This window comes from Chaetodon trifascialis, chromosome 9 (genome assembly GCF_039877785.1).
Source record: "Chaetodon trifascialis isolate fChaTrf1 chromosome 9, fChaTrf1.hap1, whole genome shotgun sequence".
Taxonomy (NCBI): Eukaryota; Metazoa; Chordata; class Actinopteri; order Chaetodontiformes; family Chaetodontidae; genus Chaetodon; species Chaetodon trifascialis.
Window position 1 is genome coordinate 21865527 of NC_092064.1, and position 19157 is coordinate 21884683.

The window sequence follows — 19157 nt, forward strand, 5'->3', positions numbered from 1 at the left end:
AGTAGTTCCATGTACTAAAATACAAATTTTCTCACACTGGAGTACTCAAGGACACCAACATTTGAAGTACACCTGAAGTATCCAAAGAGTACTTGTATGTGATCACCACAAAGACCCTGCAGCACTTCTACTCCATTGTCTTCAAAAGATAATGTGTAGTTTTAAGCAGGCCCAGCGCACCTTCATCATTTTACATGATCCGATCACAGTGTCCTAATGGTCTAAGATGAAGATGAAGTGAGTCCAGTCTGACACCAAAAGAAATAAAAGACAAATGTCCGATTGCTGATGTAATTTCCCACTGAATTCTGTTGTACAGGCTGTCTGGCAGCATCCATGTCAACCATTAAGGTTTCCACAATTGCAGCAATAAGAATGGCAGCCATAACGACACAAATAAGGCCCAGGATGGATTTTTCCTTTGACTTAAATATGACCACAAGCCAGTTTACTTGGCCTGTATAAATGTAGACAGCTGAGCTTCAGCTGGACGACATTTGGACGGACAGCAGAATCAAAGCACTGTCAGAATCCTCTGTCTAACAAGCTGCTTCAAGCTGATTGAAGCCATGGAAAATTCAACTGGCCACATCAGTGAAACAACAAGTAGGACAAAAAAGGGCATGAAGAAACATCCTCTAAACCTAGCTGGCAGTTTAAGTGACGCTTAACACAACAGCATGGAAGCAATAGCTTAATAACAGGAAACAGAAGCATCAAAACGACTGCGGCTCGCTGCCAGACTCATTGTGACTGTCTGCTGGTGGCGGCGCGTATGCTGTAGCTCGAACAGGTGATATATCATGCGAACGATCATACAGCTGGCTAGAATGATGATGATTTAAAAGGCTCGGTGAGAGGAGACAGCTTGTTTGAAAGCCTTGTTTCACTGTGTCCGCAGCCTGATGGGATGCATCCCAGAGTCACCTTCAGATGCAGCATCCTCTTGACTGAAGGCTTGATGGGACTCATAAATACCAATCGTAATTATGATCCAGCAGCAAACAAACCTCCATTTTTCAGGCCATTCTGACAAGAGTAAGGGTAAACCAAGTAGGCCTCGCTGGCATTTTGCATTTCTTCTCTGACTGATATGTCATTGTGACAGTTTAATACTCCATAATTATGCCATTGTGGATGCCCGATGGCCAAGCTGGACCGGGTTAGCAATACACGGCCGTGAAGAGAAGAGTGAGATGTTTTGCTGCAAATTGCGTCTGTGTTGATGACACAAGAGGGTGATGAATATTCGGAGGTGACCTACTCAACACAAAGAGCGATGGCTGCAGACAAAAACAAACATGCAGTTGGTTTGTCTGCTTGTGTGTCGAGGGAATTATTAAACATAATTATACATAATCACTGGACAAAACATGTCACCCATCACACTAATAGTCTGTTTACTATGAATCTATAATTTCAAACTTTAGACATTACATGAGCACAAGGTGACAGCATTTTCCTAATAATGTCACTTACACTTACAATACATGGTGACAGACAGGTGCTTCCCCGAGGGCTCGGCAGCTGTCATTCAACAGTTCATCAGCCATGGGCTCAATGTGTCATCCAAGTAACTGTGAAAGTTCCCCCAGTGCTTTTTTCATCTACCTGTGCTGCTAATCAACAAGTTATCAAGTCAAAGAGACAGCAAATGTCTCTTTATTCCATGGCAGTGACGTTTGCTGTACATATAAAGGACAAAAATAAATGTGTCAAAATAAATCTGCTCATATTTGTTGTTTGTTAACTTTCTTCCTGCTCCTGACATAAAGGTGACAAAGATGAAGAGGTATAAGATGAAAGTGTGTGGTTCCACTTGTTGAACAACAGATGCCTGCTCTGATTTTCCTCATATGGTTGCATCTTATTTACCAAATATTGTCATTGTTTTCTATTTGTTGTCATTTAACATTTGTTATTTTTGTCTTCTCTGCATATGCAGCATCTATTTCATATCTGTCCGTCCTCTGTCCCTCTCTTCTTGAGGTTTCCTTTCTTTCTGTTAAAAGAATAGTTTGCTATTTAAGGAAATCTGCTAAAGCCAGCAGGCCATTAATTCAATCCAATTCAATCTTTATTAAGGACACAAGTGCAGACGTATGATCCATACTTAAGTTTAAAAAAAAAAAAAAAGTATAAAAGGAATACTGCAAATAATTACGGTTATATTTACAGTATACAAAGATATAAAACAGTTCTCAACCGCCTATTTTGTAAAGGCATGAGCGCCAATGATTCCACAGTTTTGCAGTTCGCTTCGCTTTTTACACTTCGCTTCTTGTACAGATTAAACAAATGTTATATGTGTTAATTAGTGAGCATTCACAGTGCTGGTAGATGTTTGTTTTGTTTGTTTTTTTTACTTTTGGACATGGCCGAGCTAGGTTAGCTTAGACCGTTAGCTTACCTTTATGCTAGGCTAAACCTCTCCTAGCTTCATATTAAAGGTGCAGACATGAGAGTGGTTTCAATCTCCTAATCAAACTTCCCCTAGAAAGCAAAGCATATTACCCAAAATGCCAATCTTTTCCTTTAAATGTTTTTTCATATCCTAACTAAGAATAAATTGTTATCCAATAAAGCAAACTTGGACAGAACGTTGGATGTCAAAAACTAAACTAAACACAATGTTTTGTCTGCTTGATTAATTCGATTTGGTGTGAGGACGTTTATTCCATCCTATGTGTCAGCTGATAATGAAAACACAAGGTTGCACTATCATGTGGCATCGGCCCACTGGTAAAGACTGGTAATGGCTTTTGTGTCAAATCCACTGCAGCTGTATGTAATCAACAAAATTCCACTTTGATCAATAGAGCGCCACAGCAGTGTGACAGAGATTAAGGGTACAGTTTTGACCTTAGCTGAAGCGCAACAAAACTCTGCTTAATTCATTTTTTACACATGGGTCCCTTACCACACATTCCAACCTTGAGACCGGACAAAGAGGAGAGGAAAAAAACAGTGTCCCAGCTCCCCCGTACACATTTAGCGGAAGGTTGAGATGTGTGTCAATGAAAGCATCGCATAATGTGTTGGACTGAACTGCAGCCTTGAGCGAAGTCTCTGAAAGGAGAGCTTGAAAAAAAACACCTTGTTTGTTCTCTTCAATACTCCTCTCACACTTTTTCACTGTGACAAATGAAGAGTGGACATGTAAAATCTGTTATAGTACAACTAGGGAATTGAAACCACTTCTTTAACTGATTAAAAACCTACATATTAGATATTAAATTATTACACAAGTCAAGTTAAAAGACAAATATAAGCAGCGTCACCTTTAAGATGGAAGTTTAGGCAATAAGAAACTACACATAAAATCACCACAAAACAAAAAGAAAAGTTTGGAGTGAGGCCACGATGCATGAAGGGGAGGTGAAATTTACGTGTTTATCTATCTTACAGAAAACACATCACCTCTTTGCTGCAAGTAATTTCTGCCTTTCACTTAAAATGTGAAATGATTTAATTGCTTAATTAGTTTAATGATTAGTGTGGAGAGGAGGAGGAGGAGGTTAAAACACTTTTATAGAGCAGAAACGCCCCATTTATAGCACCAAAGATGCACAATAATGAGGGTGTTCAGACTTACAAACAGGGGTGGGTGATATGGCCCTAATATTACGATATTTCAGGGTATTTCTGTGTTAATTATATTCTTGACGATACGACAAAAAATACAGCTTGCCAAAGCTGTTTTTGGCTCTCCTTGTACTCAACCAGGTGCTTCTGCTCGAGGTGGTGAAGTAAGTTTATTGTCTTGGCCCCTTTTGTTCTTACAGTCCTCATTTGCCATTTTTAAGCATTACTGTGGTTTGTTGTACATCTTATCTTTTGTAAACAAACCACTTCCACACTACTGAAGTCGCTCCCCTTCTTGGAACGAAATTCTCCACCGTGGAGCACGTACAACTGTTACTTTCGCTTTCAGCCATGTTGTTGTTGTTGTGCATAACAATATGAAGTCATTTAGCCAAAAAGTCAGAATATTACAATAAATCACGTGTGATTTTTTTGATCATATCAAAATGTTCCCATTATTACCATGAACAATATGATCTAGCACACCCCTACTTGTAAATCAAAAGGACTTTCTTCTGATTTCTCTCACAGACACATCAAAACCAGACACATCACAGCTTCACTTCTTTATCGAACGTATACCAATCATTAGAAAAAAGTAAATCTTTACTCCTTATAATGGCCAAAACGCTCTTTTATTCCACAACTACACCTGACATAAAATACATTATTTACTGTATTTTGCGGCTAGATACACAAAGGGGACAGACAAGGTCAGGTGGAGAAAAAAACACTTCAATTCATCTGTGAAGTGATTTCATGCCATATATATCAATAGATTTTTAGACTTTTTCGTTCCCTGGGTGAAAACTTTCAACAGCTCCTCTCTAATATCTGCCGCTTCACCACAAGCAAGGCTGCTTTCTGATGATTCAAATAATTCCAGCCCCTCTCTTCAAATGGAACATTTTGATGGATTATGCAGCGCCAACCTTCACCGCACGAACACATTTGAATAAATGTAGATTTGAGATTTACTGAAAGATGAGGCCAACATGTCAAAGTGATACACAACTGCATGCAAATGCTCTGTACCTTCAAAGCTGTAGCGTTTCAAGAAATGTGGCGAGGAAATTTTCAAAGTTCCCTGCACCAAATCCAAATTGTTTTTCATGTTAATTTCATTCATTTCGATTTCTGTCCCAGCGCATATTGCACATCGTCATATTGCACTGACAGGCAGTAATGAAGTTAATAGTGATTTGTCTGTGCGCTGAGATCTATTGTCTAAACTGTCTTCATTACAAAGTTTTCATTTGCCATCATATCATTAGAACTTCAATGAAAAGGATTTTAAATGTGAAGGGGTTCGCTTAAATTGGCCTGAACGTCAAATACAAAAAGGCAGAGGGAATGAAACAGCAATTTGTGCACACAGTGAGAAACAATCAGTGCACGCCTTAGAAGATATGACATTTGGGCGCAAGTGACAAAATGAAATCATGTACAACAACCCTATTACACATGTATGCCATTTGACAACCCTTAAGTCTACTGATATTTGAACCAGAATAATCCACACTGCGCAGGTCCAGCCTATTTATTCATGCATAGATTGCGATTCTCTCAGGCTTGGGAAATCAGCTTTTGCTTCAATACCGCCTTTGTCACACTTATACTTCCCTGCCCTCGCTAACTACACTATCTCCCTGCCTGTTCAAGCAAAACTTTATGCTAAGTAAATCATTTACATCTCCCAAGCAGCCTATCAACATTTTCCAATAAAACCCCAAATTGATGGATGTCATCTTAGTGCTCACAGGCAATAACTCCTGCTGCTTCGAAATAACAATATGTTTTGGTTTTATGAGGTCTAGACATGCTATTCTTTTTAATGACATCCCTAGGCCAGTGCTGTTTACATTTATTGATATCTGTTTTTAGACTAGAGCGGCTCTGTCTTCCTCTGAGGTTTTCCATCCAGAGCTAAGTTTGACTTATGCTAACAAAACAAAACTTTTCATTTGGTGAGTTTACGCCACAGAGTGATGTTTTGCTCATATATTTCCCTGAGATGTTTCCACTCTATTTGAAAATATATCAAAATTCATCAAAAGACAAAAGTGAACCACTTTGTAGCGTTGTTTTATTGATTTTGACGCCTTCTTGAAGCTGCTAAATAACATCCGCCTCTGCTTGTCCACTTACAAGTCAACACTAGATTAAAATAACCCTTAAAACTTCAAATGGCACAAAATCTTCTACCAAAGTTAAAACAATTCTGTATTTGTGTTTTTTCTGTGCTTTTCTTATTGATTTGTAGCGGGTGGGGCTCCGTTGAAAAGGGTGATTTCACATACTTCAATGCACCAATCAGGATTTAGCAACATTTGAAGTTAATTCTGACGACTGCAGGCAAGAGGTCCACCTGGGGTGCACATGGAGACAGATGGAAAATTACTATCATTCATTATCAGTGAGAGTGCTAGAAGGTGGAAACAGTCAGGGTAAATCACATCAGCTCATTTCTCTTTTAAGAGTTCAAGGAGTTTCTCCCAACAGGAAACTCATCCAGGAAGTGAAGGAGTTGAAAGAGCAAATATAAAGCGAGCAAATTCAAACTGACAAAAGCAGTTTCTGTCTCTTTTTAATTATTAAGGCTATTTTACTGGTCTAAATAATAACATGCACAAAAATGTAGTCTAGCTTTTGAAGTATTTCCCTTTTTTATTTAAATTATTAAGGACCATCGAGTAAGATTTGGTTGAAACTACATGCAACTAAACAACTACTGGTAAACTGGGAATGAAACTGTGTTTATGGATGCATAAACTGACAATTCCAGTAATTATCCTGTTTACAGCTCACAAATAATGATCCTGTTTATGAACCTCTGCACCTTGAGAAAATGCTTCGTGTCATGCGCCCACATGAAAATAGAACCCTCACACTTCATACAAGGAAATTGTATAGTGTCACACATGCAGCCACTATACTTAGCATTAAATGGACTGACAGCTCTCGCAAGAGAGAGTGCTCTTTTTATGCGAACAACATTGAAGCTTACAAGGGAAAAATCCATAAACGGTTGATACACAAAGAGGTGAACAGAGCAAAGTTCAGTCAGCACACAAAGGTTCAGCCCTGAGCTGCTGTGTCCATACATTTCACCAGTTACGGTGAACTCCCTCCTCCTGAAGCTGCATCATTATTGTACTGTAACATCAAGGCACATTAAAAGCAAGAAGCCGGAGAAGATAGGCGTCGAACCTTTTTTGTAACCAGTAGCTCGGTGCTAATGAGTGCTGGCATGTGTTCTGCCTCGGAGGACAGCAGAAAACCAATTGAAACACAGTTTTAGAGAGGGCGCAGACTTTATGACCAATTAAATTTATGTGAGCATCATGGACTGTCAAAATTAAATGAGATCTGATTGCAGAAAAGAGCCCAGAGATCTAAAAGTCTATGTGAGGGGTGAACTTTGGTTGTTCTTTCAGCTTGCGTGCACAAGTATGGATTTCGGAGAGTAAGCTACAACTCAGTGCACAAAGACAAAGGTCCCTCTTGCTCAAGAGCTTTCATTTGAGTTGCTAGAAGTGTACCCGAGTGGCCGGAGGTGCCACTTTGTTATTCTGTCATTGAGCTGTCCTGGTGCTTCTGATTGGTACTTATCTTGACACTAAATGTTGAACAAGGATGTGTGCTTGGATGGCACTTATCTCTTTGCCTGGTTGTGTCTGTTTGCTTGTCAAAATTTCAAAAATGTTATGAGTGGATTTTTAAGAAGTTAAGAAAAAGGAAGATAATTTGTCATAATTGGCTAGAAGTGTGGAGTCAATGGGTGCAGCGTCTCATAAAAACTTCAGAGCATCTTCACAAAGCAGCATCAGAAATAGTACACTTTTGAGTATATTTATATATGCAGACATAACTGCTCTTCTATTTTTTTCCAGAATTGGTACACTGGTGGAACAAAGAACAAAGGACAGATGAAAGAATTAACTCTGAGTGAAAATCTGACAAGTGGAATCGGCTTATCTTGACAAATGAATAGCATTAATGAAGGTCTGACGCTGAGATCCGTCTATAGTGAGTACTTCCAGGAGCAGAACTATTTTGTACAGTACAAGTTTATGAGACTTTTAATAGGGAAGCTGTAAAGTGCTGTAAAGAAGAAGCAAAACAAAACAAACATCAACACATAATGATAAAGAAAAAAAGTTGCACTGTTGACTCCATTAAGGCCCATAGCTCATTAAGGGAGACTCAACGAACTTCAACTATTAGACCCCATTGGGAAAACAGAAAAGAGAATGGGGGGGGGGGGGGATCCTGCATAACTGGAGGAAAAACAACAGCTAAATACGAATAATTGGTTAAATGAATAAGAGAAGATACAAAGTTTGCAATTAAATTTCTTTCAATGTTTTGGGGGCTTTGGTTGCAACTGTTTGTTCACCTTTTTTGACTTTTAAAGCATAATCAGAGATTCAATTATAAACAAGCCTACTTCTAATATTTACTGATGTTGCATAATGTTTTTTTTTAGTAAAACAGGCCTAAATTTTAAAATATGATTCGATGTGAAACACACAAAAATACAGATTCTCCATCTATAACTCAAACTCTTCTAATCAGGGATATGAATATATGCATCAAACACTGCACTATTACAAACAGTAGTAGTTTAAGGAGTAAGATAATTGTACCAAAGATACAAGAATTTACAGGTACAGCAAGGTGTTTCACATCAGCAGATACAGAGTGATTGTCCATATCTCAACAAACTACATACTAATTTGAATCAGGTTTTGTAGTGTGTTCACATTGGGAGTGTCAGTATTAACACTAAAAAAACCTTTATTTTAGAGGGTGCTGTTGATGATTGTATTATTTCCCATTCGTGCAGTTAATTATGTTGATGTCTTACATACAAACTGCAAAAATAGCATGCCATAAACATTAGCATATAGTATTGAAAACATAGTATTCAGCACAGTAGCATTGATGCAGGAATAATCTTAAAAATGAAAAGGCAATCCATGCATCTACAATATGCCACTTGCAAAAGCCCAGCCATGTGTCAGCTTTGATAGAAACATACTGACAGAGGGTGTGCGTTAGGCAACGTTTTATCAATCAATACTGGTTGCAGCAAATGAAAATGTTCAGTCCTGCTAAGCACAGACATTTGATTTAGAAATATAAAAGCTGCTGCGCTGTAAGCTCCACATCTGAACTGCAGGGCTGTTGATCGTTTGGCAGCTTGGGGTTTACTTTCCATGTTAGCTGCAGACAGACTGCTATTTGGGAGCCAATGGACCAAGCCCATATTTCCTTTCAAATACATTTACCTGTCATCTTAGATGTAAACAATGTGACTTTGAGCTTCCCCCTTCCATTAGCTCTATTGCCTCCCATGTCTCTCCACAGTGCAATGACTCAAGTATGAGAAGTAATCAATAGGATTCTGGTTTGGGTGAATGAGTCTTAGTGCTTGGTTTGTGCAGTCTTGATCAGCCTGACAATGACAGATTATAGTGCTTTATCTGAGAGTAATTAAGATGGGTCTATTGTCACGCTGATAACTCAAGAGCATGATGCCCCCAAGGCAGACAGCACCAACCTGTCAGACAACAGCTCTCCTCTGTGTAAACAGCATCAAAATGTTGTGATGATTCACCTTGAGAGGAAGTTCTGCATCGACTGTAAATCCTCTATCGGTTGTTTTTTCTTTGACATTCTTAGTCTTACTAAAGACTACTACTACAACAACATTGCCAAGTACAACTTTAAAAAAGTGAGTGTTTGAGAATGCACACACCTTCCTGCCAAATTATCTTCCAAGCAATCCACTTAGTACATTAGGCACTACCTAGAGTGAATTAATCTATAAAATGCCAGTGTTTCCAAAACCAAACTGCTGTTTCGATTTTGTAATTCCACTGATCCAACAACAATCCTGTAATAAATATGAATGTACTTCTGTGGAACTTACACTCTTGTAGTGTCAGTGATACGCTGACAGTTAGATGAATCACTCTCGTATCTGAACATTAAATATGAAGCTATAACCAGCAGCTGGCTAACTCAGCTAGCCTAGCTCAGTCCAAAAGCAACAGAGTCCGTATACCAGTATCTTTGTACCTCACCATGTAACACATTGCAAGAACAAACAAATAAGACATGACATATCAATCACTCTTATCAATTACTGAGCTTTAGAGATGCTGACAGGAGGATTTTTTTTTTTTTTTTTACCTTTGAACCAAGCAAGAAAAGGTGTTTTCCACTGTTTCCAGTCTTTATGCTAAGCTAACATAATAGGCTCCATTTGCTAACTTAGCCAACAGAAATGAGGGTATTGAGGAATGTTAACCACCAAGGACCAAGGTCCTGTACGCCTGTCACTGGTACTCTCCAACAGAGATACACCACATTTTAGGACGATATGTTTAAAAATGTTGAACTACTCATCCAATACCACAATTTCTGGTGTTGCCATATTGGGTTGCACCAATTAAAAGGCATTTCTGATATATTTGCTTCTCCGCACACGGAAATTAATTTGAAATACTGATCAATGTAATGCAGTCCACCTCAGCACCATCATAAAGCAAAATCACCAAATAGACCATAAAATCAAGTACATAGACACCTAGAGCAGCAGCAGTGCTAAAATGATTAGCTGATTAACCGATTAGTCAAGCAACAACAACAATCATTGCCAAAAATTTTGATAATCAATTTATCATTTAAGCCATTTTTCAAGTGCCAAACATTCTCTGTTTCAAGCTTCTCAGTTGTGAGGATTTGCAGCTCTTCTCTGTTTTATATCATTGTAAACTGAGAATCTTTGGGTTTTGCAGAGTTGTTCCGACATTTTTGTGAGGCGGATAGAATTTATTTCATGGCTATTTCCTGAATACATAATATGGGAGGTTCTATTCTTCTGCTCCTTCAGTGTATTTAATGTTGTTTCTTTAAGACTTGTTTGTTTTTTCCAGCTGGCATCCCTGAGTGTATTGCTCAAATAAAATTAGAGAAACATTAGGGTGCGATGGAGGCACTGCTGAATGGAAACATAGAAACTTGGAAGGACTGGGCTATTCTAATGTTGTCCCCAAGTCTGGCTCTATCCTGCTGTGTAAGGGAATAATATTTCATTCAGTCTGCATAAATGCATTTGCAAACAGCACTCCAACAAGAAAGGAGCGGACTGATTCCAGGGGATGCTGTTAAGAGAGCATGGTACCTGTCCTTATATTCACTGCATATAAGCAAGAATGTGGGAGAGTTATTTATATATTTATTTTACATTTTTACTCTTTTCTCAGAGTAAAGTACGGCATCAGCACCACACTGCATTTCTATTAGCAATCTAGGATTTATTGATGAGTGCAGGGTTTGCATTCTGTTGGCACTGACTTGTACAGAGTATACGTATTTTTGATTTTCTCCAGCGGTGTTGCATTACTTCCACCTGTGTGCAGCTGCTTACAGGGGACTCTAGGTGCACAGTGGTTATTTTATCAGGCTCAGATCTGTCCAAACAAGCCCAGAGAGGAGACAGAGAGGTTCTGCTCCTCCACTGTTGTCTCAGATGCAAGGCAGCAAATGAGCTCTGCCAGACAGAGAACAGCTCTCAGCTTCAGATTTCCATAGAAGTGAATGGCCTGCCATCAAACCACAGTGGACATAGTAGTTAGGACTGGTCCAAAGGGAGGCACGTGCTGGCCAAGGCCCTAACAGCCCTTCAACTCAATATTTCTAAAGGTGACTGAAACAAGAAACTACGTAATGGCATGCCTTCTCATTGGTCAAGCACAAAGCAAAACACTGAGCAGCTGCTGTTTTGGGCACAGGAAGCTTTTCCATTCCAATTCAAGCAGTGGATTAGTGGGAGCTCGATAACTGAATTTATTGATTAGAGATTCAGTCTTCTTTCTCAGAAAGAGTCCTCTCTCCTCCACATTGATCAACGGTTATTTAGTTGTAATGTTGTGAGTTCGGGTCTGAGACTCATCCACTCTCAAGGTTCTCTTTTTGTCGCATTTCTCTTTTGCTGTGACTGAACTAAAGACAGGACAGTTTCTCAAAAATATCATCCACAGATTTTATATCTGAATGTATCTTTGGATGCTTTGTTATATGTTAAAGAAAAACAAAACAGCAGCAAGAAAGCAGATCAAATCACTACTTTTGGGCTGTAATTGTGGTTCCCCTTTGGTGCAAACTGTAATCTTGAACACTGTAATGCTCTGGTGAAATATATTATTACTAATATTGTTGAGCATCAGATTATTGGTGGCTCAGATATTGCATATGACACATGGATGAGTGAACAAATTATGCACAGCGCCCCTTTGGGCCGATCAGTGTTAATTTTAGAAAATGTGGGAGTCATTCCCAACTTCTGAGAAAATACAACAAGTGAACAAAGGCTGCAGAGCCCAATCAGTGCAATATTAAGTTAAATTAATGAATATCTGATCAGTGATAACAGAGAAATCCAACTATAGCTATAGGACATGTCAGAACAGTGACACACTATTATTAATCAGTATAGAAAAATAACATATACCAAGTAGAAAAGATGTCCCTGTCATTACTGTCACTCAAAGAGGCACTTATCACAATTTATTAGCATCACTGAGTTTGTACTACATGACAAAGTAATGATGGACATACATAAAAATGCCAGTTTTTATTGTGATCTCATAAATTACAAAATGGTGCTGTGGGAAAAACTCATGGCGACACGCAAACAAGACTAACAGTCTGCAGCCACGCTGGCAGCTTGCTCAGCCTTTGAGCTAAATGCTCATGTTGTTCCGCACCTTAACATGTTAAAAATTAGACTGGTACTATCATGAAGAATATGACATGGCACACCCCCTATTTGTTAGCATGCTAACAATTGCTAATTAACATTAAACACAAAGTCCAGCTGAGGTTAAAGGTTAATTTCCTTGGTATTTGGTCATAAAGTATTGGACAAATTAAAGATTTGTCCTGATGGCGGCGCGAGGTGAAAAGTTAAGGGATAGCCAAAGTTACCAAATATCATTGCAACCCACCCAATAGTTGTCAAGATATTTCAATAGAGACTATGTCAAACTGAAGGTGGTACTAGAGGAAAAATAAAAGAATCATCATTAGCGTTTATCCACCGGGCACCAGTTTGCTAATAAGTGTCTTATTCCACATTCGCAAAAACACTCAGAGAAATTGTAACGTGGCAGGAGACCACGCAGCAGTGATGGCACACAGCAGATGGATTCTCCCTCCCGTCCCTGTACAACTTAATGTCAGATTTATTTGGCAATGCAGCACGCTGTTGTAAAATTTAGGGAAGGTTTAAAGGTATCAATATTTGAATCTCATCCAGCCTTAGTAAAAGCACAATTACTGGCATCTGTGTTGTTATGCGTGAGAGACAGATGAATGGTCAGATGGAGGATGATCTGCAACACCTCCCCCAACCCCGCTGCAGGAAAGACACAGAGGGCGAAGGAGAGGAAGGCTTTTAGCCATTTATACTGAACTGGATCCTCATTTGTATCAATCTTTGTGTGAATTATGGTATGGCGCAGGTTATGGAGGATATCTTCCCAATGGAGTTCCTCATTTAGAAAGTAGTGTGCTTTGACGGCTCCACGGCCTTAATGGTGGCTTGTAATTGCTCCATCACCCATGCTAATGTGCACTCTGTGCCCTTTTAAAAACAAAAACATTGCATTTCCTTTTTTTTTTTTTTTTTTTCCATTGTGGACCTGATTGTCACCGCCCAAGCATCGCAGCCAATAGAGTGAGGTCCCTCAGATCCAGGGAACACAGAGAACAATGTCATATTCATAAGCGGAGACATCAGCTCTCCTCCTCATTACCACAGCACAGTCATGAATGGAAGCTTCTGTCCCCACCATCATGAAAGGACCTGTCATCTGTCTGTGTCTCCTAATTGACTGTTTACTACATTTCAATGCAGACAGACGGACAGATTTTTGATCGTCCTCAGTTCGTCATTCAGTTTGACACTGCAGTCCAAATCCCTCACATAAAAATGTCCCCAGTTTCTTTCCTTTATATATTTATTACATGACTCGAAGTGATACAGTAGTACATCTACAGCAGCACTCCGGTGACCTTGACAAAACAACCAGATACGGTATTTACTTGAAGGTCCCACTATAAAGTATGTGGGCAAAAACCCTCGTACCCAGCACCCAAGGTGATGTATTTAAGGAGAGATTGGAGTCTTTCAGAGACTGAAAAGAATGTAAGGAGTGAAAGAGATTTTCATTTTTTTTTAATCCCAACTTTGACCTCCATAACCAACTTCTTTGAGTGTAAACAGGCTGACTTGCTACAACCTCCGACTCAGAAGGACAAACCAAAATGAAATCTGCCTATTCACTCCGAGCCGCAAGGACCCTCATCTGACAGATCCATTGTACGAGGCATCTCAAAGCCAGTGTGAAGTTTGATCGTGGACGCATAGTCACATACCGCCACGCTCAGACAAGGTAATAATGGTTTAAATACATTCGATTTACAGGTGAGACCTTGTGCCCTCAGAAGGATACACAGCAACAAACCTCAAGAGTAGAAAAACAGCCTGGAGGTGTGATGTCCTCGGTGAAATGATAACAGCAAAGCCCACATCACTTTCTTTGCAGCATCAGATACGAGTGGCTAAATTCCTTCCATGCATCAGCTGCCAATTCTCTTCCAGCCCCTCCCTTTTCAACTGTATGATTAGCTGCCACCACATAAAGTAGTGCCATGCATTATCTAGCAATTAGAGTGACGCTTATTAGGCAGAGTTTAATGTAAATTTAATGAGCAATAAATTCTATTTCTTTAAATAGAAGAGTTTATTATTCTTACAAATGATGTACTGTGCTGATTTCAATGTACAGGCGATGAAATACTTCACAAGCGGGCACATATCAATGGGCCATTAAGTGCGGTATTAAATGTATCCTGAAACACGGTACTGTTTAAGTGCTATTTTATACAGAGAGCAGAAGAGAAGGCCACTTCAGTTTGCTACAGAGATAGCACTGATGTGCTGCGTGTGGTTCTGAGTGGAGCTGAAATAGCTGATCAATTGTTTGAGTCATTTTTCGAGTAAAAATGCCAAACATTCTCTGGCTTCGGCTTCTCGCTTGTGGGGATTTGCTGCTTTTCGTTATCCTGCGTGACAGTGAACTGCTGATCTGGGAAAAACTCAGCTTTATGAAATGTTTTATTGTCTTTTGACATTCTATGATCAGACAACGAATCAATTAATGGAGAATCTATAATGATCTATAATAAAAGGAATCATCAGTTAGGTGGTGGAGTGTGCTATGACTAAGTACATTTACTAAAGTGCTGTACTGTAGTACAATTTTGGCGTACCTGCACTTGAGTATTTCAGTTTCATGTCACTTTATTCATCTACTTCACTACATTTGAGAGACAAATATTTTCCCTTTTACTCCACTACATCTATTTGACGGCTGCAGTTTCTACTAATTTTGCAGAATAACACTTTGCGCAGAAAACCAATGACGGACCAATAAAGAAATGTTGCATTTTTATAGATTTAATTACCAGACTCTATATGAAGCAGCTGTATAACTATAACAATAAAACACTGCTTACTGTCAATGCATATAAAAATAACCCAGTAAAATATTTACTGTATAATAATACGACACTCACAGGGAGCATTTCTCTGCAGAATAGATACTTTATCTTTTGATACAATGAGTATATTTTTCTGTTTTATTACATTTTTACAGTGTTGTATTAGTAATTATACTCCAGCTTAGATCTGAATTCTTCTACTATCAGTGGCCCTAGTATGCGTACACAGGTATGAATGTACTTCCTGTAGGCCCCAGTGTGCACCACTGACCCCAGGAGATCAACACTTGTGTGAAAACATGAGGAAATAAAACATTTCCAGCCTACAGAACACACACACACACACACACACACACACACACACACACACACACACTGTAAGCAAACACAAATTGAGGGCAGACCAGCACGCCGCTCGCAGACTTCAGCAGTATCTGTTTTGAAGCCAAACCCACCATAAGCAGCAGGAGACGGACATCTTCTATTACTCAGTGTGTCACGTGCCAACTGGCAACGACGAGCACCGTAACAGCTGTATGTTTCCTTTTGTTTCCCGGTGATCCCGTCCTTCAGCGGCGCCTTGAGGCTTCATGACAGCTCCTATTGATCCACTTCACCATCACTCAGCCCTGACGAATGACTTTAAGATGGCAATAAGCAGGATTATGCAACCTTCTGAAATTCGACCATCTGATATGCTACAACAGGCCGAGCCCCAGGAGACGCATGGGGAGAAATACTGCTAAACAGATTCTTTGTTAAAATGCAAAATCTGAGCGTTTCATAACAGGATGCTCAGCGGAGGCAGCTCTTTAGCTTCATGAGTCACTCTGTACACACTAAGAACAAGTTTCTTTTATGATGTCCTGGATCAGCTCTCTCTCTCTCTCTCTCAGTCTTTCTTTAATTAGCTCTCTTTCCTTATCTTTACAATAAACTGAACACCTATCGCGTCAAGCAGCAATCCAGTTAGTGGGATTATTGTCCTCCCACCGGATACAGAGAAAGTTCAAATCCACTGATTCTGGATTATTAACAAAGAAAAATTGGAAGCTGTCAAAAAGCAGACTGTCAGCACTTCACGAAGCAAGAGCTTGAGCCCTGTTTTGCTCCCAGCGGCTGGCACAAAGACAATCAAACAAATGGAAAGCCTGAGGTCAATCAGAGCATCTCGGGCTTGGGGGTTTTACCTGAAACAAGAGAGGCTTCCGTTTCCTGATGCTGCAACCCTCGGCATATTGAGCTCGAGGTTACTGCACATTCATGATGCATTATTTTATTTAACTGAGAGGTTAATTAAATTAATGTGACAAGGAGCCGCTAGACAATGCTGTAAATGTCATTCAACTGCTATTCAGTGCAAACCATAATAAATTCAACAACTGTGAAATGAAAGCCTCGTAAGCAGTGAGCTGTAAAAGAAAAGAAAACAGTGGAAAGAAACAATCCCTGTTACTAGTAGCCTAACCTCATTTTGGGAGCAGGTTGTCAATCTCAACACACACACACACATACACACGCTTTGATGAGTTTCTGCAGACCTGTTGATGGGTGATGCAGATACTACTATTGTACAGCAAGCAGCCACTAATGGCACCATTTGAAACAGGAATTAAACCACTAAGAAGTCGCTGGAGCCGTCTTCAAGTGGAAACCTGTCATCGCAACTGTTGCTTGCAATTTCAACAACCCGGGGATTGACAGCACAACAACATGTCCATCCAACCAGCTGGGAGGGATTTCAAGCGGCTGCAAACTGACATTTTAACCGCTTCGCATGCGTCAATATTGTCAGCGGATACGTTTTCCAGGAAAAAAAAAAAAAAAAAAACACTGACGCATGCAACTCTGATGCAACCGCGGTGGAATAACGGGGAAATGATCGGACTGGGGACTGCAATGGTCGTGCACATTTCAGGCGCCCCTTGTTCACGCCGTAATGCCCAACGGGTAGATTTTCATCTCCAGCCTCACTGACAGGAGGAGAGATGAAGACTGCGGACCGGAACACACACACACTGGTGTCAGAAGCTGCAGTTGTGCGGCCAGAGGACACTGTGCGAGACTAGAGCTGCAATGCGTGTTTTTCTCCAAAGCGCACCTGAAGCGCACACTTAGATTTGAAGACAGTGGGGATGAGTTGGGACTGTGAAGGTTTATGCGGTACGGCTAAAGGATACAAGTGCGTGTGAGCCGTGTTCTCTCGGGGCCGGAGAATCGGTCACAGTATCAAATGAAGAGGCACATTTCACTGAGCATTGTCTTCAACTTGCCCTATAGCTCTAAATACTGTCCAACCATTTCACTCAATTACCACCGGTGACACTTTCTCTCCGCCTTTGCAATTGTGCAGCACTAACAATACTTTTTCCAGCAGTCCTCTGAAGCCGATTGCAAAAGGCTACAACAGCCAAGGACAACACCCTATCAATCAGCGCTAAAATCAAGAGATAAGTAGCGCAACGCTCTCCAGAAACATCGCGGATATGTTGGAGTCAAAGCTATAGAAAGTGATGCTGAGATTTAACGGGAAGCTTGTGCGCATCTAGCGCGCAAACGCACCACAACTTCTCCCCGGTACTCCTCCGGCTTTAGCTGTGGAAGTGGTAATTCCGCATCGCAGACTCACACACGCACAAGACCCCCAAAACTTACCTTTGGGAAGAAACGCCGCCGAAATCACGAAAACAGAGAGAGAAATAGCGAGAGATCCGCTCCCCGTGATCGCCATGTTGGACACCTGCTTGAGACTGGCGGCGCTAAATCACCTAGAGACGGCCATGGGATGAAAATGTAGACACATGAGAGGCGGAGGGAGGGCTCAAGCAGGGAGCCTGCTATCATATTGGGCTGCATTATGTTGCATTGACATCTAGGCCTATAAAATAACATTTGAATATTACAGTGATACATTAGGAGATTTAAAGAAATAAAATAAAAACAGTAATACAGTCCGCGAAGATTGCAGCTAAACCTGAGGGACACGCTGCAAATCCCAGCAGGAACATTGAGGGAATATTACCGTGGTGCCATGAGAAGTGTAAAAAACAATGGAGCAAGGTGAGCTAACCATAAGCCCACCACCGAGAACCAGACACTTACAGGAATATTATAGTAATTTTCTTTTACGGTTATAGTCTGTTCATGCGTCTGAGACCAACTTATACTCAACTGGCTGCACCGAAGCTCAGTAATACTGAACTAAAACTGCATTTAGTTTATGATTATTGTGCACAGCAGTCAGAGCAACAACGGTGTAAACTGCTGTTTGATTGTCAAACGCACTGTGTATGAAGAAATAATGCTTTGTTTTGTTTTGTTTTACTTTATATCAACATAATTTAAGTCAAGCTGTAACTTGCTGAGTTGAAATGCATCCACTGAGGCTTTGCGGCTTCACGTTGGTGTTCAAGCACATGCAAAGCTGTGTTTAATTAAAGGAACGATCTGTAAAGTTTGGCGAAACTCCGTGTCTCCAGCCTCTTTGTTCAATGCCTACTCGAAGAGCGCCCCCTTTTCCTTGAATGGTGCATTACACTTTATAATTGCGGTTGACACTTGGTGCTGGAGAGGTGGCATGCTCCTCACGATTGGAAAAAAAAAATCACATCAGAGTTTCACATTTTGAAATCACACTGCTTGAATGGAAATGAAATACTAGAGATTATTAATAAGTGTGACCAAGTGAACTCTCTCTTTCTCTCTCTGTGTGGGCTTTATTATATCTGGTAATGTTTCAACCCACCCGCCCCCTCACACACCTAATACACGCGCACGCACACACACGAATCCACAAACTTATTCTCACCTGAAGAAGTACATTTGGAATATCTTATGGGAATCATAGAGCCACAGAGAACCGTGCATGACAACGTTGAATCTCATTTCCCTTTTTCATTGTGTCAAAACAGCACAAAGGCTGCTAATTGCACAATCTATTCTCTGAGCCTGCGTGTCAGTCCTCATTCCATGGATGAGTAGATAGCATTTAG

At 40.2% G+C, this 19157-nt stretch overlaps 1 protein-coding gene across 2 annotated transcripts in view; it reads right to left on the reverse strand.

Moving 5' to 3' along the window:
- cadm1b (cell adhesion molecule 1b) overlaps nucleotides 1-17960 on the reverse strand; it is a 139905-nt gene extending 121945 nt beyond the window's left edge. Inside the window, exon 1 of one of the 2 annotated variants that reach the window (XM_070969942.1) lies at nucleotides 17821-17960. In XM_070969942.1, coding sequence (XP_070826043.1) covers nucleotides 17821-17896 — 76 coding nt within the window. In that variant the 5' untranslated portion in view covers nucleotides 17897-17960. The remainder of the gene's footprint in view (nucleotides 1-17820) is intronic. The other variant, XM_070969943.1, reaches the window with a different exon arrangement.
- Nucleotides 17961-19157: the final 1197 nt, after the last annotated feature.